The sequence below is a fragment of the Mirounga leonina genome, unplaced genomic scaffold (assembly GCF_011800145.1).
Source record: "Mirounga leonina isolate KUSES-001 unplaced genomic scaffold, KU_Mleo_1.0 Mir_201, whole genome shotgun sequence".
Lineage (NCBI taxonomy): Eukaryota > Metazoa > Chordata > Mammalia > Carnivora > Phocidae > Mirounga > Mirounga leonina.
The window spans coordinates 21623554-21651195 of NW_023270504.1; the positions used below are offsets into that span (position 1 = coordinate 21623554).

Consider the following 27642-nt stretch of genomic DNA (forward strand, 5'->3'; position numbering starts at 1 on the left):
TTCATTCTTAATTGTTTTGTCAGAAATAGTTTCTGGCACTTCATAAACGTCGAACGAATAAACATAAAGGGCTTAAAAACCGTGCTTGGGAGAGAAGCCCCGCGTAATTTGGATGCCCTGTTTTCCTCCGCCCAAAGGTCAGTCTCAAGGTGTCAAGATGCCGCGAGGAAGGGGCCCCGCTACCCCGCTCCAACTAAGGGCCAGCAGCGCGTGCTCCTCAGCGAACCCCAGACTGCGACGCAGAGCTCCCCCAGGCTTCCCGCCGACTCTCCAACTCGGCCCCTGCGCCCCGGGCCCGGGCGGACTGGTGGCTTGGAAAGGGCACCGGGCGCCTTTAAATGCTAATGAGGTCGTGCCCGGCTCGGAAGCCGAGTTTCCCCACCCTCTTCCCTGCCCGCCCTTCCCTCCCCGGCCGGTGCGCCGCCTGGAAAAACTTGTGCGGGGCCATTTTTGGGGCAGTAAGATCGAGCGAGGAGCCCGAGCGCGAGCGCGCAGCCCGAGAGCTCGAGCCGCCTCCGCCGCGAGAGCCGCACCGGCCTCCCCGAGAGCGAGCCCCGGCCGCCGCGCCCCAGCCGCGCTAACCGCCGACCAACCGCCACCCAGGTGCCCGACTGAGAGCAGAGGCGGCGGCATGAGCGAGGCGGGCGAGGCCACCACCACCACCCCCCCCCTCCCGCAGGCTCCGGCGGAGGCGGCCGCCGCGGCCCCCCAGGACCCCGCGCCCAAGAGCCCGGTGGGCGGCGGCGCGCCCCCGGCCGCGGCCCCGGCGCCCGCCGCCCTCGTCGCGGGAAGCCCCGGCGGGGACGCGGCCCCCGCGGCCCCCGGCACCGCGGCCGCCGCCTCTTCGGCCCCCGCCGGCAGCGAAGACGCGGAGAAGAAAGTTCTCGGTGAGTCAGGCCGCGGGGGGGGGGCTGCTCCGAGGGGGGCCGCCCCGCTGCATTTCGCGCCCGGGCGGCAGAGTGACGGTGGCGTCCCCAGCGCTGGTGGCCGCAGCCGGGCGGCCCTGCAGAGGCTCCCGCGGGAGCGCGCGGCGCCCGGCGCGCCTGGCTGTCCCGTGCGCGCCTCTCCCGGCCCCGGGCGGCAGGTTGGGGTCCTAACTTCTGTCACTTAGGCGCGAGCCCTGCCACACCTTCCCGTAGTGGCGAGTACTTCGGTCCAAAGAGGAAGGGAGCGACGGTCTGGGAGGGGGACCCAGGGTAGGGATGGGTGTGGATGCGGGGGAGGGACAGACACGTGGGACGGGGACTGTGCAGTCCTCGCTTGGGATCTGGGAGAGGTGAGGATGTCCCTCCGGGAAAGGTGGGGGCTAGGGGCCCACGGAGGGCAAGGTGGAGAGGCTTCTTGCTGAGAAGGCTCAGCTGTCTGTCCCGGACGCCCTTCCCACATGGGCGCGGGAAAGACGCCATGCTTCTGTCGGCCACATGCCGGCTAAGAGGTGTTGCAATCCTCTGCGGGAAACTTGGGTCTCGGTCCCACGTCCTCCTCCCTCCCTCTGCCCACTGCTGAAAAGAACCATTCAGGGTTTACCAGTCGCTTACGCGTTTTCTTCTTCCCGGACTGTGGGAATGCACTTGGTGCAGCAGCTGAAAAAACTTCGTCCATAGGGTGGGTATGACGTTTGTTCAGAACATCCTTATCTTGGGACTTGTAACTTACGAAAACAGATGGGAAGATGAGACGTTCAGGTTGGTGGGGCAGAGCAGCAGAAAGGGTTTCTGTTGTCATTGTTGGTTTTGTCGCCTATTTCAGCGTTCTCGAGGCTGAACGAATGCCCTGTGTGAGGCTTTAAAGCGGGTTTACAAAGCAGGTGGGTGGTGAATAAACTCTGAAGGGTGTGTGCATATGTCATGCACTCTTTTTATTTATTTATTTTATTTTATTTTATTTATTTGAGTGAGAATGAGAGAGCATGAGAGGGGGAGGGTCAGAGGGAGAAGCAGACTCCCTGCCGAGCAGGGAGCCCGATGCGGGACTCGATCCCGGGACTCCAGGATCATGACCTGAGCTGAAGGCAGTCGCTTAACCGACTGAGCCACCCAGGCGCCCCAATGCACTCTTTTTAAACGGGAAAGTTAGGAGAGGGTGTAGGATGCTTCAGAGCAATTTCCAATATGTGGGGTGGGGCCTGTTTGATCTCTCTGAGCCTTGCCTACTCAATTTCCTAGGAAGAAAATTGAAGGAATAAGGTGAAGAAAGTAATACAATTCCATGTCTCCCCCCCCCCCCAAGGCCTGTTTTCTTGTTCTTCCAGAGCTTTTACTCAGTTACTGGGGGACAACATGCTAAATGTAACCTGTGTAGGTTAAGAAACAAAATTGCCCTCCTTTTGCTGGACTAAAAGTTACTTCAGTCTAGTCACTGTTGTATTGGGATGTTGTTTCCAACAAGTGTTTCTTGGAACATTTCCATGCAAAATGTCTGAGAGAGACAACCTTGTCTTAACCAAAGCAGTGTTAAGGTATATTCTTAATACTCATTTTTGTATACAGGAAAGCTTTCAGGTTTTCACTTGATCCTTGTACCCTTCTGGATCTAAACTAAACTGCTGGATTTTAAACTGAAGCAGAGGGGTACCTGGGTGGCTCAGTCGATAAGCGTCTGCCTTTGGCTCAGGTCATGATCCCAGGACCCTGGGATCAAGCCCTGCATCTGGCTCCCTGCTCAGCGGGAAGCCTGCTTTTCTCTCTCCCACTCCCCCTACTTGTGTTCCCTCTCTCACTGTGTCTCTCTCTGTCAAATAAATAAATAAATAAAAATCTTAAAAAAAAAAAATAGAATCTTAAATTAAAAAAAAAAGAAACTGAAGCAGATATCTTTAAAGATGAAAGGAACAGATAAATTAACTTTTCACCAACTGCTGTTAAGCCTCTACCACATCCCAGGTGATGATTCTGGAGGTCTTTCATCTTTCCACTGTAACTCCAACTCTTAAAATGAAGGACAGCCTTCTACATGACATTTCGACACTGTTTGTCCCTGTCCAGTGTGTTCTGCCATCTTCTTTCCTTTGCCAGGCAAACACATGGGTGCCTAAAATGTGCAAGGCACAGTGCTGACTGAAGTGGAATTCTGCTTTTGGATTCTCCCATTCTGGTTCCTGCAAACAGTCCTTAACTTCAGTGGATAACCATAGGCCACAGATAGTTTACCTGAGTGAAAGAAAACTTTCCTAATAAACATCCTAGAAGCCATATGGTCTTCCTCTGAACTACCCCATCCCCTTCCTCCTTTGGGTATGTGAAGTGAGTTTATGGTTTTAAAGCAAGAGGTGTGCATGAAAATTCGATCCTGTAACATTGTTGGAGATATTTGTGGAATTAGGACATTTTAAAAAACTACTTTGGGGAGTAAAAATGGCCTTCAGCCTGGATTGAAGTTAGACTTAAAAATTTCATCTTTTTTCCTATTAGTGTTGCCTTTCTAATCAAGATTATTCCTTTGACAGTGCTAGACGTTAACTGTATGGAAATGAATCAAAGAGTTCCTATCTTTATATTATCCCAGGTCATTAATTTTGGATCAAATGAAAGGAGGCACAAAAAGCCTATCATTTGAAATAATGTTTGACTAAAAAGCATATGATTTATCAAAAATGAGCCTCTTCTGTGTACATTTAGATCTAATACAGGTTTTTTTTTTTTTTCTTCTTCTTTGACCTGTTGCTCTGATTAGAATGGCCTAAAACTGAAGATTCCAATGGTTCAATCTCTTCATTGGAGAGATCTTTGTTACTTGGACATAGAGCTGGAGATTGCTTAGTCAGTGGTGGGCTGAATGACTTTAGAGGCATAATGAGTTCTTTTTTTTTTTTTCTTTTTTTCTTTTTACAGAGAGCTAAAATACTTCCTTAGGCATATCAGTATAGCAAAACAGTGGAAAGCATCTGCCCACAACCAAGCATGTGTTAATTACTATTTTAGTCTTGAATTTAAAAACTGAATCCTTATTGTTTATCCTTGAAGTTATCAACTTTGTATCTCATAGAGAGGCAGCATGGATTAATTTGTTACTTTCATTCTCTACTAAGTCTTTTTTTTTTTTTTTTAACCTTACTCTTATTGTCATATTTCCTGTTTCATTGAGTCTTGATAATTGCTTTATGTGTTTCCTGAATTTAGATGTAGGCGTTTCCTAGAGGTTCTGAATTTAGCATTCACAGTTGATTCAAAGGAGTCTTCTCAAATCATGCTTAATGGCTGACATATGAATCTCTGAAGTGCAAGTTAATATGACCATATTATGTAGATTCCTTCTCTTGGATTCTGTTGAAGTCTGGTGTTGTACAGAAATTGTCCTACTCATGATGGAACGTTGAGACAATCAGGTTAAAGAGGGGGATTTTGTAAAAAATGCTGAGTTTGACTCTCACCAACTGCAGGGAGTAGGATAAACAATGAAACAGAAGCCCAAATTCATCACTACGGTTTGGAAAGGCCTGTTACATCATGCCTAGGGGTGGTGAGTACAAACTGGGATTGAGACAGCATCAGTTCTATTATTACTCTTTGACTCCTCTGATAGGCCCCCATCTGGCAACTAGACAAGTTACTTTATGTCTTTGTAGATTAGCTACAAAACAGTAGCTTTGTAGGAGCTACTATTTCACTTACTAAAGTTTGCCTTATATGTCAGAGTGTGAAAGTGATGTGTTAGGGTCATTGGTACTTTGTTCATCTATCTACCGTCTCTTTCATTGTGACCCTTCTTTTGTACTTAGAAAATTTTTCAGCATTAAAACTTTGATCTTAAAGAGTATTTTTTGTTTGTTTTTTTCCTTAAACAGTGTTTCCCAATTTTAATTATTGCAGAATTGTATAGACTTACGACCACTCCTTTTCTTATGACTTTACTGAAAAGTTTAACAAGGAAGAGAAGTTTCGTCTTCTGAAAAGTATTTTCCTATGATATCTTCCCTTGCTCCATTTTCTTTTCCGAATATATTTTAGAATTAAGCCTTTAATGGTTTCCTCAGGTATGTTTAGGCTTTAAATAATGCTATCAAGACCTTATTGATACGAGCTTTATCTCTTTGTAGGTCAGATACTAATTTATCTGCTTAATCTTATTTTAGCCACCAAAGTCCTTGGCACTGTCAAATGGTTCAACGTCAGAAATGGATATGGATTTATAAATCGGTATGTGTGTGTATCTCCGTATATGTTTTAAATGCATGCTTACTTTATGGCACCAGAAGTTTGTAAATCCTTTACCATACTTTTTAAATGGCTTATGTAAGTTTTTTGTTTGTTTGTTTGTTTGTTTTGTTTTTAATTGATGTCTGGAGTAAGTTTTAAGATTTGTAAGCACTGTCAACATTCTCATTTCTAAGCTACTGGTGTTAAATGTTAATTAAAATACATTTCCAGAATACTGATAAATAACGTATTTTATAAAATTCAGTCATTAAAAGAGAAAAGGTGAGGGAGATGAATGAGAAATGGGAAGGGCCTTAGGATAATTGGGACCATATCCCTAATTTCACAGATGGAGAAATGGAATCTTAGACTGGTTAAGCAACTTTCCTAAGGTCACACAACTAGTGAGTAATTGAGCTGGATCTGTAACCCAGGTCTGTCCCAAGTCCTGTGTAGAAAGTGTAGTGTTTTCTTTAAAAATGGTAACTTCGGGACGCCTGGGTGGCTCAGTCGTTAAGCGGCTGCCTTCGGCTCAGGTCATGACCCCCAGGGTCCTGGGATCGAGTCCCACATCTGGCTCCTTGCTCAGTGGGGAGCCTGCTTCTCCCTCTTCTGCTCCCCCTGCTTGTGCTCTCTCTCTTTGACAAATAAATAAAATCTCAAAAAAATAAAAATAAACAATGGTAACTTCTAGCCATGTAAAAACAAGAACACAACTGTAGGCTGTTGGGAGTATGATGAAGTTTTTACATGATATTGTCATTTTCTTTGCCCCCCGCCCCCTTAAAAATGCCTTAATTTCTTCCTTATCTGATTTGGTGGGGTGGGGGGTGAGTTAGGGCAGGAAGGAATGGGGGTGGTGGTGGTGCTGTTTTAGGTTTCAGTGTAAGGAGAGCCTAGTTCACAGCTGTGCCCTGTCCTTTTAACTGTCTTACTTTGCTTTTACTGGGAGGGAAATCTCAGGCTCTGATTACATTCCACATGATTTAGGAGGAGATGAGAGGGAAGGGATATTTCTGTAGAATCTGTACACTTGGATCTAAGCACTCCGGTAATATGGAGGGGTAAGACAGGTATCTTGCAGGTTTGGAAGTTTTTCACAAGGACTGATTCCAGGCATCTGAATTAAGTTGAGAGGATAAACAAAAATTTATGTTGTCTTTTTGAAGTCTTGGGATCTAAACTCATAAAAGCATCTGTTCTTTTAAGTTTTTCCATATACCTAGTACTTTTATTTATGAACTTTTTTGTCTCCCAACAGAAATGACACCAAAGAAGATGTATTTGTACATCAGGTAAGAGGGATAATAAATGTTACATTTCTTATGTGAGGAGGGGGGTGTCTGTAATCTGCTGTTGTCTCTTTTCGAAAATGAAGTCCTATATACTATTATTCTACTCTGAACTCTTATTGTGATTTTTATTTTTGCAGGGGCGCTCATGTCCACATTTTAAGATTGGCAGATAAACTCTTCTGTCCCATCATATTAACTGTTTTGAGTTTTTACGTTTGCAGTAATATTCAAATGGAGTAATAATCAGTTAGACCAGGTTCTAATTTTTAGAGCCTTTGAGGCCTTAACAAAATTTTGTTTCCATGTTAGCATCTTATTTTCCTGACTTTGTGGTTCCTCCTTAGTGTTTGGCTGGAACTGATCTGGCTTTTGCCTGGGTGGGTCTTGGTTAAAGCCCTTCTACCAGAGTAACTCTGACTTGAGGTAAATAAAGCACAGCGAAGCAGATGGTTAAGAGTCTGTGTATCCAAGACATGAGAAAACTCCCCAATTCCCAGGATAGTCCTCATTCCTGTTAAAATGAGGCATGGTTAGCACATGTCCAGGTCAAAAGGTCCACGTTCCCTTGGATTCGAAGGAAATGTAGAAAACGGGTAAAATATGGGAAACATAGGCTTGTCTGCTCCTGGGATCTCTGTCTTCACTTTCCTGGCCTGGGATGCTATTTATTTCATTGTGTATCCTGGACTTGTTTTACAATATTGGTTAAAAGAAGAAATGCTTCCCCTTGTTATTTTTGTGTATTTAAGTTTCATTGAGTTGTCTCAAATATGTGGGGAGCTCTTAGTGCACAGCAGGGAAGTATGGAGCCAGGTCCTAACACCAGTACGTTTACCTGCAGGGCTCTGTCAAGCCTCTGGTTTTCTGCGTTTTTGTCTCCTCCTGGTTAGGATTGTGAATTTGAGGTGGGTGTGGTGACTGGAGCTGGTGATGTCGAGGATTAAGCTCTGTAGTTGTGGTTTCTCTTGTTTACATTTCTGCTTGACTGGATGTGTATCAGTTCTACCTAGATACTCTGAATAGATTTTTTTGTCGTTGTTGAGATACAATGACTTTTAAAGTCGTAACAGACTGAAAGAAAGTGTTGCTTATAATACCTAGAAGTTAATAGACCTTTTGGGTAAAGAACTCTGTTTGGTGACAGCTGCAGTGAAAGGACCTCACAAGTTTCTGTACTGGTCGCCAGCATCACTAGCCTGCAAGTATATGACCTGATTCCAGTCCCTATGAGGTTGTGTGGTGAGTCACCTCAATGTGTTGAGGCCTGCCCAGTTCAACAGGAAAAAGGGAACGAGCCGGCAGGGAGGGGCTGCTTTTGGAATGGCTGACTGTTCTAACTGCGGGAGCATATATCCTGTCCTGAGCTGCCTTTCTTCCTCTGTGGGTCCGGTCTCTGTGCTATTGGCTCATTTTTTTCCCTCCTCCCTCCCACTCAGAGTAAGGGAAGGGCTGGATTACACATGCTTAATCGCTTTATAAAATAAGGTTGACCTAGTTCCACAGAAACTTGGAGCCCCTTTAACTATTTAGAGATACCAACTAAAGAAATGGAAATTCATTGCAGAAATTATTGTCTCCCTTCCACTGACTGAGAAAGGGAAGCTTTTTCATAGGCAGATATTTAGGTGCACGTGTCTCATGCAGCATAATATCTTCTCAACCTTTCAGTGCATCATCAGGGAATGTGTAGGGAAGAGTGAGAGATGAATGGTGTGATGGGGAAAATATTAAATAAATATCATAGATACAGTGCAGGGGTATGAATTTCTCCTACCCACTCCCTGTACTTTCCCCACCAGGCTGTATCTTTAGGTCTTCAGCTAAATCACTAACCAGCCTCATGTTTCCTTATGCATAAAATGGGGGGAGGTGGGGAAGAGGCCAGATTATGATTATCAGTAATGTTTCATTCCTGAGATAATTTTGTGTATTCCGTCAGAAAATATCCTTCTTGGGGCGGCTGGGTGATAGACATTGGGGAGGGTATGTGCTATGGTGAGCGCTGTGAATTGTGTAAGACTTGAATCACAGACCTGTACCGCTGAAACAAATAATACGTTATATGTTAAAAAAAAAAAAAAAAAAAAAGATAGTAGGAAGGGAGAAATGAAGGGGGGGAAATCGGTGGGGGAGACGAACCATGAGAGACTGTGGACTCTGAGAAACAAACTGAGGGTTCTAGAGGGGAGGGGGTTGGGGGGTGAGTGGGCCCGATGATGGGTATTAAAGAGGGCACGTACTGAATGGAGCACTGGGTGTTATATGCAAACAATGAATCATGGAACACTACATCAAAAACTAATGATGTAATGTGTGGTGATTAACATAACATAATAAAAAAGAAGTATCCTTCTGGCACTTTTAAATTCCTTTTTTTCTATTCTTCATCATCCTTCCACTCCTTCCTATATTTTACAATTCCTCTTGAGGTTAGCAGTTTCTCTTGTCCATAGAAACCTCTCTATGTGAAATGTGTATTTGTGTATTTACGTAAGATTTCATGAAGGCATTGCCCCCCCACCACTGATGGAGGTCCAGTCTGAATCTTAGGTACTTAATAGTTTGAGGGAACTAATAGTATCCAATATTATGATCAGGTTGTAACAAAACTGTGTATTAACTAAACATTCTGTTTAATCCACCTATCAAGAAGAATTGCAAAAGATAACATGAATCAAGAAAATAATGTGGAACATAGTTTTACAGTGTTTTTTGTTTGTTTTGGAAATCCAGGTTAGTGGGAGAATGATACTTTTAAAAAGTAATATGTACAATAAACTTGAAAGATGAAATCTGTGGCCAATATTGATGTATACTTCATTTAGAATTTTCTGTTCTCTCGACAGACTGCCATCAAGAAGAATAACCCACGGAAATATCTGCGCAGTGTAGGAGATGGAGAAACTGTAGAGTTTGATGTGGTTGAAGGAGAGAAGGTGAGAGACTGTTGTGGTTGGGTATCAAAGTGTGCAGGCACATGGTTTTCTTGCATAATAAATGGTTTCTCGGCCCCTTTTGAATTAATGTTACTTTGGATTTTTGACAGGAAGAAGTGACTTTTTTAAGGAGAAAATTTTTGATTATTGAATATCATTATAAACATTCTTTGATATGTTATAAAAGGGCATTTTAATTTCTCAATAAATGCTGAACCCTGTTCAACTATGGAGGGAGAAGCTAATTTTTCAAAATTTAAAGGAGATACTTTATTTTGGTACCAAATATATATTCAAGTGTAGATTAAAATTTAACTTTTGTAGTATTTTTTTTTTTTTTTAAATCAAGAGTCGGCTGCTCAACCGACTGAGCCACCCAGGGGCCCACGGTTGCCTTATACTGTTTATTTTATTTATTTATTTATTTTTAAAGGTTTTATTTATTCATTTGACAGAGAGAGAGAGATAGTGAGAGCAGGAACACAAGCCGGGGAGTGGGAGAGAGAGAAGCAGGCTTCCCGTAGAGCAGGGAGCCTGACGCGGGGCTCGATCCCAGGACCCTGGGATCATGACCTGAGCCGAAGGCAGACGCTTAACGACTGAGCCACCAAGGCGCCCCTGTAGTATTTTTTTTAAAGTCATCTCTGTGTCCAACACGGGGCTCGAACTCACGACCCCAAGATCAAGAGTTACATGCTTTACCAGCTGAGCCAGCCAGGCACCCATGACTTTCATAGTATTAAAAATAGATAAAAGTTGCTTTGGGGAAGATTTCCTTTTTATAAGCATAAAATTTTCATGCTGTGATTTGTAAGCACTTCTGCACAAATAATATACATTAAAGAATGTTTTAACCTCAATAAAGGATTCAAAAAAAATTTTTTTTTTTTTTTAAAGATTTTATTTATTTATTTGAGAGACAGAGCATGAGAGGGGGGAGGGTCAGAGGGAGAAGCAGACTCCCTGCAGAGCGGGGAGCCGGATGTAGGACCTGATCCAGGGACTCCAGCATCATGAACTGAGCCGAAGGCAGTCGCTTAACCAACTGAGCCACCCAGGCGCCCCAAAATTCTTTTTAAAAGATTTACTTAGGGGCGCCTGGGTGGCTCAGTCGTTAAGCGTCTGCCTTTGGCTCAGGTCATGATCCCAGGGTCCTGGGATCGAGTCCCACATCGGGCTCCCTGCTCGGCGGGAAGCCTGCTTCTCCCTCTCCCACTCCCCCTGCTTGTGTTCCTGCTCTCGCTGTCTCTCTCTCTCTGTCAAATAAATAAATAAAATCTTAAAAAATAAAAAAATAAAAAAATAAAAGATTTATTTATTTGAGAGAGAGAGAGAGTGCACATGAACACACAGAGGGAGAGGGAGAAACAGACTCCCCACTGAGCGGGGAGCTTGATACAGGGTTTGATCCTAGGACCCTGGGATCATGACCTGAGCCGAAGGAAGGTGCTTAACCAACTGAGCCACACAGGCGCCCCAAGAAGATTCAAATTTTTTAAAAAGATTTATTTATTTATTTGAGAGAAAGAGCACGTGTGTGTGCACGCACTTGGGGGGGGGCGGGGGCAAGGCAGCGGGGTTGGGGGGAGGGGAGGAGAGAATCTCAGAGACTCCCTGCTGAGCATGGAGCCCATTGCGGGGCTCAGTCTCATACCCTGAGATTGTGTCCTGAGCCGAAATCAATAGTCAGACTCTTGACCAACTGAGCCACCCGGGCACCCCAAAAGAAGATTCAAATTTAACGTAATCATTGTATTTTCTCCTTGGCTTGGATTTTGGAAAGCCAGGGGCATCTTCATAGACTGCGTAACAACTTTGTTCAGATGAAGAACAATACAAGAAGCTAATGGATCATCTTGTAATATATCTACAGAACTTTTGTTTTACACTGTTATATATTTATTCCAACATTAGTAATGTCCTTCATGCTTTGTTTTTAATCAATAGTCTGTTATAGATATCAATAAAACAATCTAGAATAAGAATAAAAACATTTAAAAACCATATATGATATAACTGCCGTAGAAGCTGTGGCAGCTGAACTAGAAACTGAGTGCATGACTGACTGACTACTGTGCATGTGCTCTTGGCACATACATGCACACCATTCCGTGGTCCACGTTCTTGATAGCTCTCAAGCTGTTCTGTTAAGAGAGAAAAAGTCACTGCATTCAATATAAAAATTTAAATGATTTCTTTACCAATGTGGTCCCTAGGCTGTCTTGCAAATCTGGAGTTTGAAATCATCCACCAGCAAATGCTGACCTGTAATGGTTTCTGTTATCCCATTGAACCCTTTAAATTTTGTGTTGCCAGGTTATTTTTGCCTCTGTATGTTTTCAGAACTTGAGGTTTTACAAATTGGTATAGAGTGTGATATAGACTCTTGAGTATCTTGTCTGAATTTTTTATATTTTTGAAGCATTATTTTACCTGTCCACATGAGGATAAGAATGGTAAGTCTGTTTCAAGGATAATAAGAAGGTCTAAAGTGGCACTACATTTGTGGAAACCTATGTCTTGCTAAATCAAGGACCTTCTTTTCTGTTGTTGCCAAGTTGGGAGGTTTCCTTCTCAATAACTCTGTGCCGGACGGAGCCACTTGAGCCTGTGAATAGCTCTTCTCTTAGTGTCCCTTAGAATCATACAGGTTTCAACATTTTTCTTTTTTTCATTTTTTATTTGTTTATTTATTTTTTATTATTATGTTAATCACCATAATATTATGTTAATCATCATCATTAGTTTTAGATGTAGTGTTCCATGATTCATTGTTTGTGTATAACACCCAGTGCTCCATGCAGAACGTGCCCTCTTTTTTTTTTTTTTTTTTAAGATTTTATTTATTTGACAGAGACACAGCGAAGAGAGGGAACACAAGCAGGGGGAGTGGGAGAGGGAGAAGCAGGCTTCCCGCCGAGCAGGGAGCCTGATGCGGGGCTCGATCCCAGGGCCATGGGACCATGACCTGAGCCGAAGGCAGACGCTTAACCAACTGAGCCACCCAGGTGCCCCAGAACATGCCCTCTTTAATACCCATCACCAGGCTAACCCATCCTCCCACCCCCCTCCCCTCTAGAACCCTCACTTTGTTTTTCAGAGTCCATCGTCTCTCATGGTTCATCTCCCCCTCCGATTTTCCCCCTTCATTCTTCCTTTTTTTAATAAAGATTTTATTTGAGACACAGAGAGAGAGAGAGCACAAGCAGGGGGAGGGGCAGAGAGAGAGGGAGAAGCAGGCGCCCCCACTGAGCAGGGAGCCAGACTCAGGCTCAACCCCAGAACCCTGGGATCATGACCTGAGCTGAAGGCAGACGCTTAACTGACTGAGCGACCCAGGCATCCAGTTTCAACATTATTCTAAGAAGATAACATCTTCTTAGACGTTATTTTCCACTGAGGAACATTCTTCCTGGTCTAGCATTATTTTATAATCGCATATTTACCAGTTTATGTTCTTAAAGAGGTACATCCTGCTCTTGAACTTAGTATAACCAAACAAGAAGGAAAAGTTTAGGTTGTATGAGCAAAGAAACTACATTCTAATCAGTACACCAAGCACCTCACTCACCTTTTTAATACCTGGGTGTATCTTTGAGGTCACGATAGGAATTGTGAGTACATTCTGCCAGTCTTTAACATTCTGACTGTCCAAGACTGGGTTTTTTGGGGGTGGGGTGGGGGGGTTAGTTCAGCTTCTTTTAATTTTGAGGCCATCTTTGTTCATTTTCTTTCCCAGGGTGCAGAAGCAGCCAATGTGACTGGACCAGATGGAGTCCCAGTAGAAGGGAGCCGTTATGCTGCTGATCGGCGCCGTTACAGACGTGGCTATTATGGCAGACGCCGTGGACCGCCCCGTAATGTATGTTGTCTCTCTTCCTAAACAGCGATTGAAAAAATTGTCACGTTTAAAATTAAGTGTACATACTTGGAGCAGATAGATGTATCTTCTCTTGGAGGCACAAGATGATTTTTTTTTTTGGATGGAAAATTTTTAGTGTCCAGCATTTTTCTATTGCTAAAAGTCTCTCTGGACACTTGCCATTCAGAAGTTGTATCAGTTTGTACAAATTTGGCTGCAAGTAACAGACAATTATCTTTCAACAAGAAGGCTTAATTAAGATAGGCTGTGCCAGGGTTGTCAAAAGGGCTTTCTCTTTATTTGGCTCTTTTATCTGGCCAGAACCTAGTCATGTGGCATTCACTGGCAAAGGGGACTGGGATTTCCATGATTGGTATAAACCTGTTGTTCATCTCTTGGCACTAGCTCTGTTGACCTCTAAGAAAATAAGGGTTTGGTTGGCAAGGGAGAACGAGGAATAGCTTGGGAATAGGCAAAAAATAGTACTGACCACAGAAATATTAATTTACCTTGACTAAGTAACTATTTTATTTAGCATAGCATTTTCCCATTATTTTAAAGTAAAGAAGCAGTAAGTAATTCTCCAGATTTTTAGTTTTTTAGATTGGTAGCAATCCAGGTGGAAGGGTTTACAACCAAGTCTGTCTTACAGCTTACTTAGAAGGCTCAATTTAAAGTACTCTCAAGGCACCTAAAAAGAATCCCATTCATTTGCGGTCATGAGGATCCCATTAAATTTGAGTCATTTTTTGATGTTTCTAGAATTAGTACTTGGGATTGGCACCATAGAATAAAACTGAAGATGCTTTGTGAGCACTAGATTGTGGTTATGTGTATTATCCAAGGAAACCTTTTGAAAAATCTCACCAGAATAAAATGTCTGCAGAATGAGAATGATTTATCCCTATGCTTTGGTAGGTTTATATCTTTCTGCTTACCTTAATGCTTTCCCTCTTCATTCTGTCATCTTAACACCCTGCCCAAATTGGTTTTTATCAGATACCTGTTGACATTTTATTTTTGTTTCTGTATTTTTCTTTTCTCTCTTTTTTAAAATTTTATTGGTCTCTATTTTTATTTTTTTAAAGTTTTTAATTCCCAGTTAGTTAACATACAGTGTTATATAAGTTTCAGGTGTATAATACAGTAATTCAACACTTCCATACATCACCCAGTGCTCAACATGGCAAGTGCAGTCCTTAATCCCCATCGTCTATTTCATCCATCCTCCCCACCCCCCTCCCCTAGTTCTATTATTTTTTACCCATATTTTGCTTATCCTATTCGATTTTTAATAAAAACCTGTGCAGGGGGTGGGGAGTAGGAATGAGCTACTGTAACATTTATTATATCAAGTTAATGTTGTCAAATTCATCACATTCACAGAACTCTAGTTTTGATGGCAGTTGACTCTTGGATAATATATGTTTGAATTGTGTAGGTGCCCTTAACCTGCAGATTTTTTTGGTGAATACAGTGCAGTAATGTAAATATATTTCCCTTATGATTTTCTTAAAAACATTATCTTTTCCATAGCTTACTTTACTGTAAGAATGTAGTATATCATATATATAACATATAAAGTGGGTGTTGATTGACTCTGTGTTATTATTAGGCTTCCAGGCAACCATAGGCCTTTAGTTAAGTTTTTGGGAAGTTAAAAGTTACACATGGATTTTTGACTGCATGGGGGTTAGCACCCCTAACCTTCACATTGTTCAAGGGCCAACTGTATTTTGATTACTAGGTTAATTCAGAAGTAAAAGTGGTAGAAAAACTTTAGTGAGAAATTTTTCTTTTTTTTTTTTAAGATTTTATTTATTTATTTGTCAGAGAGAGATAGAGAGCGAACACACACGCAGGCAGAGGGAGAAGCAGGATCCCCGCTGAGTAAGGAGCCCGATGTCCAGGACTCTGGGATCATGACCTGAGCTGAAGGCAGACACTTAACCGACTGAGCCACCCAGGCGCCCCAAGAAATTTTTCTTTAAAGACTTTTCTCCTTAGCTGGAAAGAGCATGTTTGGCAATGGCAGTGCCATTATTCTTATTTTATAAAACTCTTAATGATTTGGCTGTATAAAACTCAAAAAAGATACAGAAAAGCCTAATAAGAATAATTTATGCAGTCTCACACTTACTATTTTGGTGTATATTTTCTATGCTAATATGTTCTTATGTAGTTGGACATTGTGTCTGATGCAGGTTTTATGAAGTGTAGAATGGCTTGATTGTTTTGAAATTAGTCTAGTTGAGGCTATAGTTGAAACTTTTCCTCTTTTGGGAATTTAGTTGCCCATGTGGTGGTTGGTTCTGGAGGGTTCTAAATCTTAAATATCCTCACTTCCAAAGGAAATAGGTCATTATTTTATTAGTTTTTAATTCATTCATTTTTGAAAACTATAGTTACTTCTCTTGACTACCTTTGGCATTTGCATATCTATATCCTTTAAGATTTGATATAAATTCTTTGAGGGATGTTTGGATGTTTTTTTTTTTTTTTTTTAAAGATTTTATTTATTTATTTGACAGAGACAGAGATAGTGAGAGCAGGAACACAAGCCCCGGGAGTGGGAGAGGGAGAGCAGGCTTCCCGCCGAGGAGGGAACCCGATGTGGGACTTGATCCCAGGACCCTGGGATCATGACCTGAACTGAAGGCAGACGCTTAATGACTGAGCCACCCAGGCACCCTGGATGTTTGTTTTTTAATATAAAATATTAGTATGTGATAATGGTAGCTAAAATACAGGAAAAAATCTAAGGCCGGTAGTTTCCTTTGTTAATAAGGCCTATATTTAGAAACTGCCTGTTATCTTTAACTTACTACTATAAAAGTGCAATTAAAACTTTATTCCAAAACATATGAAAAGAATCATGCCATAAGTCAGTGGTTCTCAAACTTTTGGTTTTTGGACCCATTGATATGCTTAAATTTTTTTAAAAAAGGTTTTATTTATTTATTTATTTGACAGAGAGAGAGAGAGAGAGAGAAGAAGCAGGGGGAGAGGAAGAGGGAGAGGGAGAAGCTGGCTCCCCACTGAGCAGGGAGCCCCACATGGGGCTTGATCCCAGGACCCTGGGATCATGACCCGAGCCAGAGGCAGAGGCTTAACTGACGGAGCCACCCAGGTGCCCCTATATGCTTAAATGTTATTGACGATCCCAGAGTTTTTGTTTATGTGTGTTTATATCTATTAATATTATATTAGCAATGAGAGCAGCCATTTAAAAGGTATTTAATTAATTTAAAATAAGCTTATTACACAAATATAAGTAATGTTTTTTAATGAAAACTGTGTTTTTAAATTGAGTGAGAAGAGATGTTGCTTTCTATTTTTGCAAATCTCTGATATTTGGTTTAATAGGAGCCAGCTGGATTTTCATATCTCATTCTGCATTTAGTCAGCTAAGAGGCTACGTGTCCTTGTAGCTTTTGGCGCCCCTCCACATACCCATGAGAGAATAAGAGGGAAAAAAGGCAAATATTGTCTTAGTAACGTTACAAGAATGTTTGAATTTCAGTACCAGCCCCCCACTCGGAAAGGTTTTCCAAGACCCTGTGCACACTTTGAGCACTGCTCCTGGAAGGTTGAACTCTTAGGACAAACATGTTGAGAACACCACAAAGTATTTTTTTTTTTCTTGTTTTGTCCTGACTTTGCCCCCAGTGGATGGCAGATGTTGGGAGATACACATTTGGCGGAGCTAACTAATACCAACCTTGTATTTGGGTTTTTTTTGGGTGGTTGATCAACAGATAGTCACCAGTTCTAATTAGATGACTACTAAATTCATTATAGATTGATTGCTCTTGCTTCTCTGCTTCTTGATATTTTATCTGCACAGATCTACTTTGATCTTAATGTAGTTTATCCCAGGTAATCACATGATAACCTGGGTTAGATGCATTCTGTCTGTATGATAGAAGGGATTATTCTTTTTGGGGAGGTTTTTTTGTTTTGTTTTGTTTTCTTTTCTTTTGGGGATAGTCCTCCTAAGCGGTATTCTTTGGTTCTGTCCTTGCTGAAACTTCTTCTGAATCTCTGTTTCTTTGCTTGCTAGTACGCTGGGGAGGAGGAGGAGGAAGGGAGCGGCAGCAGTGAAGGATTTGAGCCCCCTGCCACTGACGGGCAGTTCTCTGGGGCCCGGAGTCAGCTGCGCCGCCCCCAGTATCGCCCTCAGTACCGGAGGCGGTTCCCGCCTTACCACGTGGGACAGACCTTTGACCGCCGCTCCCGGGTCTTTCCCCATCCCAACAGAATGCAGGTAAAATTGCACCTGGGACTTGTCGTCTTCAGCAGTCCTCACCCCTCCGTCCTTCCTCTGCCTTCTCTTCCTCCTCCTCCTCCAACACCAGCCGCCGGGAGTCAAACCTTGCCTGTGGCTTCCTGATGCTACAGAAGCTGAGGCAAGGCCTTTAGTTAGGGTGCTTTTTCTGAGCAGCCATTCTCATAACAGAACCAGAAGCATAACCACAGGAGCCATGCCTGTAATTGGGCACCCTGGTGAATAGCATACCATTTAAAGCAGAGAGACAGATGGTTATGCATTAAGAGCTAGAACTCTGAAGTTAGCAGACCCGGATTTGAATCTTGCCTCTGCTACTTGAATCTGTGAGCTTTCGAGAAAACCAATTTAATCCTCATCCATTAACTGGGGGATAATAGGAAGGTATCTCACCCATGGATCTATGATGATTAAATTGAGGGTGAAGATTTTAGCACGCTCCTCAGGATAGATAAAATCTCTATTAAGTCTTTAATTTTTATGAGATGGCAATGATTATTCAGAAAACCTAATGTAGACGTGGTGATGGTTGATTAGTTACTGATTCTCCTTTTTTCCTGAAAAATACTGATATAGCTATTGTGAACTTGACCTATAATTAATAAACTTGTACCAACTTCACAATTCCCAGGAAACTTGGAAGACTTGGGATAGGATATCAGTTTTGTTGTCACTAGCTATAAATTTTTCCTCTTCGTGTCCTTGGTTTTTGTTTTCTGTTTTTCCACTAAGTGTTTTGACTGAACACTATGTTCAGTCTGTTCGTTGCTACCCATCTCCTATCCCATCACGCATGACTGTGTTCTTTCTACATTGCTTCTTGTTATTTCCCTTCCACTCTTTAACAGCTGTCCCTGACGAATGTGCTAAAAATAACAAGAAGACTTGCATATATAGAGAGATTGGGTCTATGAGGCATAGTAGGTTTCTTTAGGGCAGCATTCTGGGCTTCTAGGAAATGAGAGCAGGAAGAATCAGTGAGATTGTAATACACATTTATTTTTAGGGCATTAGTTGTACTTTCCTGAAATAATCTCTCTTAGTATTTATTTAGCATGTCCGTACGTATCATTTTTTTAGAACATGATGATTCTTTTTTCTATGTTTTTAAAATAAATTCTATTTCATCTTAGGAATTGAAGGTTCAGAGCAAAATGATTCTTCAGTGCTCTGTAGAGTGGCATTTGCACAAGCTGGTTGAAAGCTAATTTTGAGAAACATACGCTTATTCTGATAATTGCATGGAGTTGTTTTAACTTGAGCTGAATCTCTTACCCATTCCATATATGAAATAAAAGGTGTCCTTAGATTCCTTCAACATTTTTTCCTTACAATCTTTCTAATACATACCATGTTTGGATGTCCAGTGATTAAAGAAATCTGCTTAAGGCAATCAAGAGCATCAAATGAAAATCCCTAAGACTCATCCTTCATACAGCTAGGCTACTTCAAGGTTGTTAGTGTAATGGCTTAAAAGTATAGAGAGATCTCTAGGATATTAAAATTACTGAGGTCAAATAGAGAAGTCTTTGCAAACATTTTCTACTACATAAATACTAAAATTTATTGAACACCACGGGGAAAAAATTATGATACAGGACAATAGTATTTCCCTTATGTACAAGGGACATATATAGCATAATACGTCAGTGACCAAGTGGTTTCTATTTTTTTAAAGATAATATTCTAGCTTAATTTTAATTTAGTTTTCACTTGCAAATTAAGTAGAACTGGTTACTGAGCTAATAGCCACTATTTGCATTCTTTGAGAAAAGAGGTATATGATAGAGAAGAGGGAGTATAAAATATTTGGCACTGACCAAGTGGCAGATGTTTGAAATCAGTGCTCATCCAGTCTTCCCTGTAGCTTTAGAAAATTGGCAGTGATTTCCATATTTTTGTTGGTGTTACAAATGAAGAGATTTGAGTATTTTTAAAAACTGGCAAACTTTTACCTGAGGTTGCGTGGGCAGGAATTTGGGGAGCTTGATTTAAACTCAATCTCTTGCCGATGCTCTTCCCCTCTTACCATTCTAGTAAATTCTCATCCTTCATACATGTCAATTGCTGTTTCTGTCTGCTTTTTGTGAATCAAAGTTCCTGGGGAAGAGGCAACTTGGCTTGTTTAGAGCACTAAAGGGAGGCTTGTGTGGTTGGGACGGCTGTGAGCGAGGCTGCAAGGGGCCGGAGGTGCGATTAGGGTGGTATCTTAGAGCAGATCCAACCTGCCTGGTAGACTGGTAAGGACTGCTGACCTGCTCTAAATGTGACAGAAAGCCAGTAAAGGGATATAAACAGGGAAGACACATATTTAAGAGCTCATGGGACTATTTATGGAAGCTAGACCACAGGAGGCAGGGGTGGAAGTAGGGAGACCAGCTGCTGTAATCTCCCCATGTGGAGCTGGTCATGGCGTGGATGAGAATGCTAGCAGTGGAGGTGTGCTAAGTGGCCAGATTTAAAAATGTTTTAAACCTAGAAGTGATGGCATTTGATAATGGAGTGAATGTGTGGTGTGAGGAGTAAAGGATACCTCTGTGGTTTTTTATTTAAACAAATACAGTAAGACTGAAGAAAGATCGGGTTTGGGGGAAAGGTGGAAATCATCTGGAAATCTGCCCCCCCCCCCTTAAATTTTACCTGGAGATGTGAAGTAGGCAGAAAAATAAAGCACAGTTGAGAGGGAGAACGTGGCTTGAGTTAGGAAGGTGTCATTTTAGGTAAGGTGGTTGACAAAGTCTTTGGGGTCATATTTGAAAAGATACCTAAATGAAGTGAGGGAGAGAATCTTTCAGGCACTGGGAAAGGCCAGGAACAGCAGAGGGAATGGCAGGGATAGAGGCCCAAGGGAGTCTGGGGAGGTGGGGGGTGGGGATGAGACTAGGTGGAACTTTGGGGTCATAAGGACAAATTAAAAGGCCTGGCAGGGGATGGGATTAACTATAAAATGAGTGTAGGTTGAAAATTGATCCTAGGACTGAGTCACTGATCCTAGGGCACACTGACAATGCAAGATGAAGATGAAGAAGGACCAGATAGGGAGAAGGTATTTCTTTCTTTTTTTTTTTTTTTTTTTTAAAGATTTTATTTATTTGACAGAGAGAGAGATAGCGAGAGCAGGAACACAAGCAGGTGGAGTGGGAGAGGGAGAAGCAGGCTTCCTGCCAAGCAGGGAGCCCGATGTGGGACTCGATCCCAGGACCCTGGGATCATGACCTGAGCCGAAGGCAGACGCTTAACGAATGAGCCACCCAGGCGCCCCAGGGAGAAGGTATTTCAAAAAGGAAATGCTGTGTTAAATGCTGTTAAGCACAGGAAGTTGGGCTGAGAATTGATTACTGGATTTAATAACTTGGAGGTTTGTGGTCTGGTTAGAATGAATTCAAGAGAGCAAAGGGTGAGGAAGAAAAGGTATTATATTCTCCCTTAAGGTTTCTGTGGTGGTAGTGGTGGTGGTTTTCTTTTATATGTATGTCTGTAGAGGAACTCAAATGGGGCAGTAGCTGGAGGAGGATATGGGGTCAGGGCAAGGTTTTTGTTTGCTTTGATTTTGTTTTGACATTTAGTGAATTCTCTCCTGGCCTCCCTAACCTTTCCCTCCCCAACAACTTACTCCTAAAGGCATTATGGAGGGGCAAGTCAAATGTGCTCTCCATTCAGACCCCCATAGGCACATGTGTATATGTGTAACTCACACTGTAGATGTATAGATATATATTAGCGTGTGTGTGTGTGCCTTATTTCTGTCTACAGAAATGGCCTGGAAACAGACACTCCTTGATAACATTGAGCATACCTGGTCCCCAATTTTTCATTCCTAAATACCATGCTCCAATAAAAAGAAGCTCTCTTGGAGAAATGGCTGATTTCAGAGCTGGGCCAGAGAAAGTACAATGTGAGCCTGGAACATCTTGTTGTGCCAAAAAGCAAGAAAGTACTCAAAGAATGTTAGAGACATGTCAGGGACACGAGCCAGCTTGAAAGGGTTCCCATTGGCCAGTAATGATAGTAACAGATTATAACTCATTGAATAAAATAGAAAACCATGAGTCTATACAGATACAAATACATAAATGAATATATTGAGAATTTGATGAGAAGAGAAATATTTACAGACTTTGAAAGTATTCTCAAGATCCTCATTAATGACAAAGAGGGAAAGAGTAAATTTACAGCGAAGTAGCCTTGGCAGAGACCACCTTAACTACTGACAGTGCACATTGTCAGTAACGATACAAACTGAAACCATATGCCATCCGACAGGATGCGATGAGAAGAATGCAGTGTGACTTTTGTGGCTTCTTTGCCAAAGATGCATAAGCTAAATCATGAGGAAACACCAAACAGCCCCAAATTGAATAAAATAACTGGCCTGTAATCTTTAAAAGTGTCAAGGTCATGAAAACCAAGTAAAGATCGAAGAACCGTTCCGGGCAAAGAGACAGCTAAATTCAGTGCATGTTCTGCATGGGTCTTTTTGCTGTCAAGGACATTATTGAACAACTGGTGAAGCTTGAACGGGGCCTGAGGATTAGGTTCTGTCCTTCCAACTTTTCTGTAAGTAAAGGATGGGTGCTATTTCAGCCTGTTTGTATGCCTGGATGGAAACGAAGGTGTAGAGAAGAGGGAAAACTACAATGAGGGGGAGGAGGGGGATCGCAAGTCAGAGTGTTTGAGGAGGTGACAGAGGAGTTGGCTTTGGATGTGAGCATGGACCACTCACCCAAGGTTAGGAGAGAGGAGAAAATTACAGCAAACGCAGGTATCTGGGCAGATTTGAGCGTGAAAGAACGTGGAAATTCTTTGCTGGCTGCTTCTCTTTTCTTAGTGAAATAGGGAGAAGTAAGTAAGGGTTGTTAGTGTTGAGAAAAAGAAAGTTGAGATGTGGCTGTTTTATAAAGAATTTTGGAGATGTGTCTTGTGGGTTTTGTTACTAGTTTTTAGTCACTTCTTTCTCTGGAAGTTCCACAATAAATGAATTTTATATCCCCAACTTAAAATAAATTTATCATCAGGAAAGTGTAATTTTATTATTTTTTAAAGGTTATACTTAAATAATGCAAAGAGATGAAAGGAAGACACCAGAGGTGAAGGTGTAGTTAGGAGGTGTGGGAAAATCTTTGAATGTAGAAACCATTAATGGTTGAAGGGATACCCTGTTCGTAGATTGAATCAGTGGGTCTGAGTTTGAAATGTGGAAAAGATTCTCATTGCTCAAATGTAATATATCATCGTATTTCCTTTTACAATGTAGGGTTTTTTTTGGTAAGAGACGAGTGGAACACTTCAAAATGTTAAGTTAGTATTATAAAATAAGGTGCTCTGTGATAGGCAAAAGACTGTTCTAGTGGAAATAAGTTTTTCTTTGCTATCACTCATGAAGACCTGTATCAGTACACAGTTCCCTGTTAAAGTTGACGGTTCTTGGCTTTATAATGAAGCATCTTTTTACTTAAAAATTCTGAATGCAACTATGGGCTCTATGTCTCTTATATCTGGTAGTATGACATTCATTTTCAGCTCTCACTGCCTTCTTGTAGGCTGGTGAGATTGGAGAGATGAAGGAGGGAGTCCCAGAGGGGGCACAACTTCAGGGACCGGTTCATCGAAATCCAACTTACCGCCCAAGGTACCGGAGGTAGGTGACATTTTTCACTAACGACCACGTGAAGCACTTGTGAGCAATAGTACAGTGGATGAGACTATTGTGGGCCTGTTTTATGGATCTGTAATAATAATTAGAAGAAGTGGCTGCATCCTAAGTTTTGGGGGACCTCTGCAGTATGCTTTCAGATGGCCGTGGGATATTTTCCTCCCACCTAACAAAATACTTAGGTATCTCTGTACCAAACTATTATTTGTATTTATTAACTGTCATATGGTGTGAATTAATATTTAATTTTTTATTATAAATATTTAATGAAATAGTAAATTAATTGATGGGTAATTCAGTGGTAGAGCAACAAACGGAGGAAGAAGTGAGTGCCAAGAAGGTATTTGGGATACTGAATTGCGAAAACCAAAGGCAGTGTAGGTGGTAAGTCAGGCTACAGATCAGATTGTGTTTAAATTCCCACCTTGTACCTGTGTCTCCTTTTGGAGGTTCCTGGACTGTCAGACTTAAGTTACCAGGTCTCTAAGATGGACACTGAAGAGTATTTTACAATTTTTAAAAGTACTAATGAATCTAAGATAATGGTACCTGGTATAGTCTGCCCTCAGTAAACACGAGACATTATTACTACCAGTGATGTTCATATTAGTGAAGGAATAGGTTATTTGTGCTTTATCCCTTGTGAAGACTGAATTGGGCTAGACTCCATAAGATCCTTTTAAAGCTCTTGATATCATAAGCCTTTCTGTTCCTCTTCCTGGTCCTTGATGTAAGTGAAAAAAGTAGACCTTCACTATTGAAAGGAGGGTAAGTCTATTATTTTGGGAAAGGATTTGTACCACTTTGTGTCCTTTTTCCTCACAAGATTCATTCCAGTTTTAGACATAATCACTCCTAATGATTAATTACTAAGGACTTTCAAAAATAAGACACTTCATAGAAATGTCTTAATGAAAACAGAAAGGGGAGAGTGGTATATGTAGATTCCAGCTCCGTCAATCCCTGGCTGCACGATCATGGGAAAATTATATTTGATCTTTGTTGACCTGTAAAAAGCAGAGTTCCCCGTGGTTCAACCAAATACTTAGCGTCTCTACACTACTCTTGGTTTTCTCACTATAAATCCGACTTCCAGAGTTAGCATGGAAATGAAATGTTTGACACAAAAACATCCTGGCACAGGCTCTGGCACATAGTAGTGTTAGTTTTCCCCTATGTTTCATCCCCCTGCCCCCACTAAACTGCTTGAGGAGAGCAGATACCAGACAAAACTTTTCTTTTTCAATCTTCCTATCCTTGGTGCCTGGCAGGTGCCTAGCAGGATCATGCTATGTGTCCAGTGTATGTTTGTTCACTACAAGTAGGTATTCAGCTGGAGAGGGGAAAATAGTGGAAAGATAAGTTTGTTGGTTGGTTGGTTTTTCACAAAAATCTCCCTTCCATTTGCTGCATTAGCCTGTGTGTAATTCTAGCGATCAATACCGATCGCTTGATCTTAAAAAATAAAGATTATTCTGAGGCCCCCTGGCCTGTTGCACTTGTGCTCTTTTCTTTCGTCGCGTTCTCTGCCCTAGAGGCCCTCCTCGCCCCCGACCTGCCCCAGCTGTTGGCGAGGCTGAAGACAAAGAGAACCAACAAGCGGCCAGCGGTCCAAACCAGCCACCTGCTCGCCGCGGGTACCGGCGACCATACAACTATCGGCGTCGCCCCCGTCCTCCGAATGCTCCTTCACAGGACGGCAAAGAGGTAAATGCAGACACAGAGCGGGATGTTGCCGGATCACCCTTAATCATGTCAGACCCTGTTCAGTGTTCATCCTGAGAGTGCTTAGATAACCTGGTAACTGACAGTGATAGAGCATTTTATATAAAACGTTATTTATAATGACCTTCATAGCTATTTTATATCTAATACGATGTATTTCATATAAATGATAATGTTTTTAATATATAATATTTTGCTTAAGATCTATATCTATATATGTTATGGAGAGAGAGAATCCCCTGTACATAACACAAACCCAATATTTGAATTCAACTAATTAACATTCTCTGAAAGAATTATGCATACTAACGGAGATTCAGAATTAAAATGTTTAGGGCTCTCTGAACAAAGGACGGCATTTAGAGGGGAGCCTCTCTAAGCGCGTATTGAAAGCAGTTGGGTATCAGAGACTTTTTGTTATGGAGAGTGGTGCTGTTTAGTTGCCATTTATGGGCCTTTCTTCTGTGGTACTAAATTTTGACTCCTACTTAAGAATAGTTAATTTTGCACAGTGATTTACCTTCATAAGCAGCAAGTTCTAACTTTTGAGACCTTTTAGTCTTGAACTTTCCATTGTCATCTGGATCAGTTTCTGATTTGTGGTTTTGTTGCGTGTTTTAGACCAAGGCAGGCGATGCGCCATCTGAGAACCCCGCTCCAGCCACCGAGCAGAGCGGTGCTGAGTAACACCAGGCTCCCCAGGCACCTTCACCATCACCAGGTAAGAGCTCCCCAGGCTCGAGTTGATATTTTAAGTATTGTTGACTTCTAACCTGAACTAGTTCTGTGGTTCCTCTGGGCCGACCTTTCATCTCTTTTCGGATCCTCGAGAGAGAGTAGTTTTAGTGCTTAAGTATGGGATTTGACCTTATTTTGCTAGGCTTTTGGGGGCGTAAACATCAGATTTTTTTCTAGACAATTTTTAATACTAATACCTCTTAAGAAAACTTTGAAAGTTTTACTTTTGTGACACCTAGTGGCCAGTTTGAACGAGTTTGCTGTACAGAATAAACTTATGAGAGTTTTTTTCTTCCCTTTGATAACCAACAGAATTTATTTTGAGGCAGTGCAGCATAATGTGTGAGAGCCAAGAGGTTTCTGTACTCAGTGCAGGATCTCCTACTCATTTGCTGGATGCTATCTAGTGGTTTGTTTATCCTCTACTTCAGCAATGTCTGCTGTTGATAAAACAGGGATACCAACTAGACTACCTCACTAGGGTTGGTGTAGAGATTTATGAGAGAACAGGTATGAAGTGCTTGAACAGGGCATGGTAAAGCGCAACCTCTGGGTAAAGGTCAGCTTGCTGTCTTTATTGGTGTTGGTAAATTTATGTAGGTAAAATATAACTAGAAGGACTGACCCAATTGTGAAGCCACTTATATAGGAATTTAGAAGCCATAGTTGTTTTCATTCTGGGTTTTTTAGCTAGTAACTCCTGGGACTTAAATTTTTGAGTATTTCTTGGTTGTTGCCCTTTTCATTAAAGAATTAGCTTTTCGTTAAAAGTGTTTGTTAAACCCATAGCCTTCGGTCAGGTAGACATTTGCTATGCTGGGAATATTGTATTTTATCTCTGGGTTTTGTGGACAATATATCATAGAATTAAGCTCCCTATTTAAATTTGCCTGCATTAACTGAGAATTGTTTGAATCATTTGGCTATAACCTTCTACTTAGTAACATTATTTCTAGGTCTCCTAAGGAAATAATCCAAAATACAGGGAAACAAATATTTCTACTATCTATAATCTAACATTGGGAAAGGGCTCGATTTGGGGGTATATTCATGTTAGGAAATATTGTGCAGCCACTAACATGATTATGAAGAATTAGTGATGCTGTAGTCTCATTTATTTGAGAAGGCTTCACGATGGTAATTTTATATAGTTTTATAAAATTTTTACTACCACGTACTGAATGTTCTGGTTTATGATAAAAATGTTTTATTAAATGTATAGTTTACAAATCTATAGATGCAAGGATAGATTCCATTTCGAGCTTCTGAAATACCGTATTTTGAATTAACATTTTTGCCTTTTTATTCTTTAACTTTTGGTCATTTTGTCACTCTTGGTTTTAATTTTTTTCCAGGTGACCTAAAAAATTAATGACCATTAAAAAAAATAAAGCGTAAAGCAGACCATGACCTTAACCAACACCAAAGAAACATCCAAGCAATAATGTGGAAGACTCATAACCAAGATGCGGACATTAGAATGTTTACTATTATTCTTTATGAAACAGACAACTGCAAAAGGAAAAAGTCAGCCAATTTTTCTAGCAAGCTGAGATCCCGGGAATGCCTGCACAAAAGACAAGAGAGCAACCTCCCCAGTTTCAGCAACCACTAGGTTTATATTTTTTTCCTGGTTTTTACTGTTTTGGTAATATGAATTGAAAGAAGAAATATTAATACCACATGGGGAGAACCCCAACCAAAGAAATCTGAAATATATAGTAAATGCTTTTTTTTCCTTTTTTGTTCATTTTGGATGCTGGTGCTAAACTTCCAAGTGTCGTGATTTAAAAAGAAATTTTATGCCCTTATTTATTTCTAGGATGAGGGGAGGATAACATTTTTGCTTTCTTATGTGACTCTTTAAAAATGTGCAGTATGAAGTTCCTCAAAAATAAAATTTTTACCCTTGAAAGGAAAAGGTGTATGACTGGAGTATGTTTTCCTATCTTAGCATATGTTTTATCTTTTCACACCACTTTATTCACAAAATAGTAAACTCAGAGCCAA

The 27642-nt window shown here is 41.4% G+C and overlaps 1 protein-coding gene across 2 annotated transcripts; it reads left to right on the top strand.

Annotated features, from left to right (window-relative positions):
• Window positions 1-423: 423 nt before the first annotated feature.
• YBX3 (Y-box binding protein 3) lies at window positions 424-27560 on the top strand. 2 transcript variants are annotated; one of them, XM_035028218.1, is made up of 10 exons: window positions 424-887; window positions 5072-5135; window positions 6397-6430; window positions 9277-9366; window positions 13106-13228; window positions 17292-17495; window positions 23057-23154; window positions 24705-24876; window positions 25516-25615; window positions 26988-27560. In XM_035028218.1, the coding sequence occupies exons 1-9, from the start codon at window positions 632-634 to the stop codon at window positions 25579-25581; spliced, it is 1107 nt and encodes a 368-aa protein (XP_034884109.1). In that variant the 5' UTR covers window positions 424-631; the 3' UTR covers window positions 25582-25615; window positions 26988-27560. The 2 variants fall into 2 exon arrangements, with proteins under 2 accessions (XP_034884109.1, XP_034884110.1); XM_035028219.1 differs by lacking the exon at window positions 17292-17495.
• The last annotated feature ends 82 nt before the right edge of the window (window positions 27561-27642 follow it).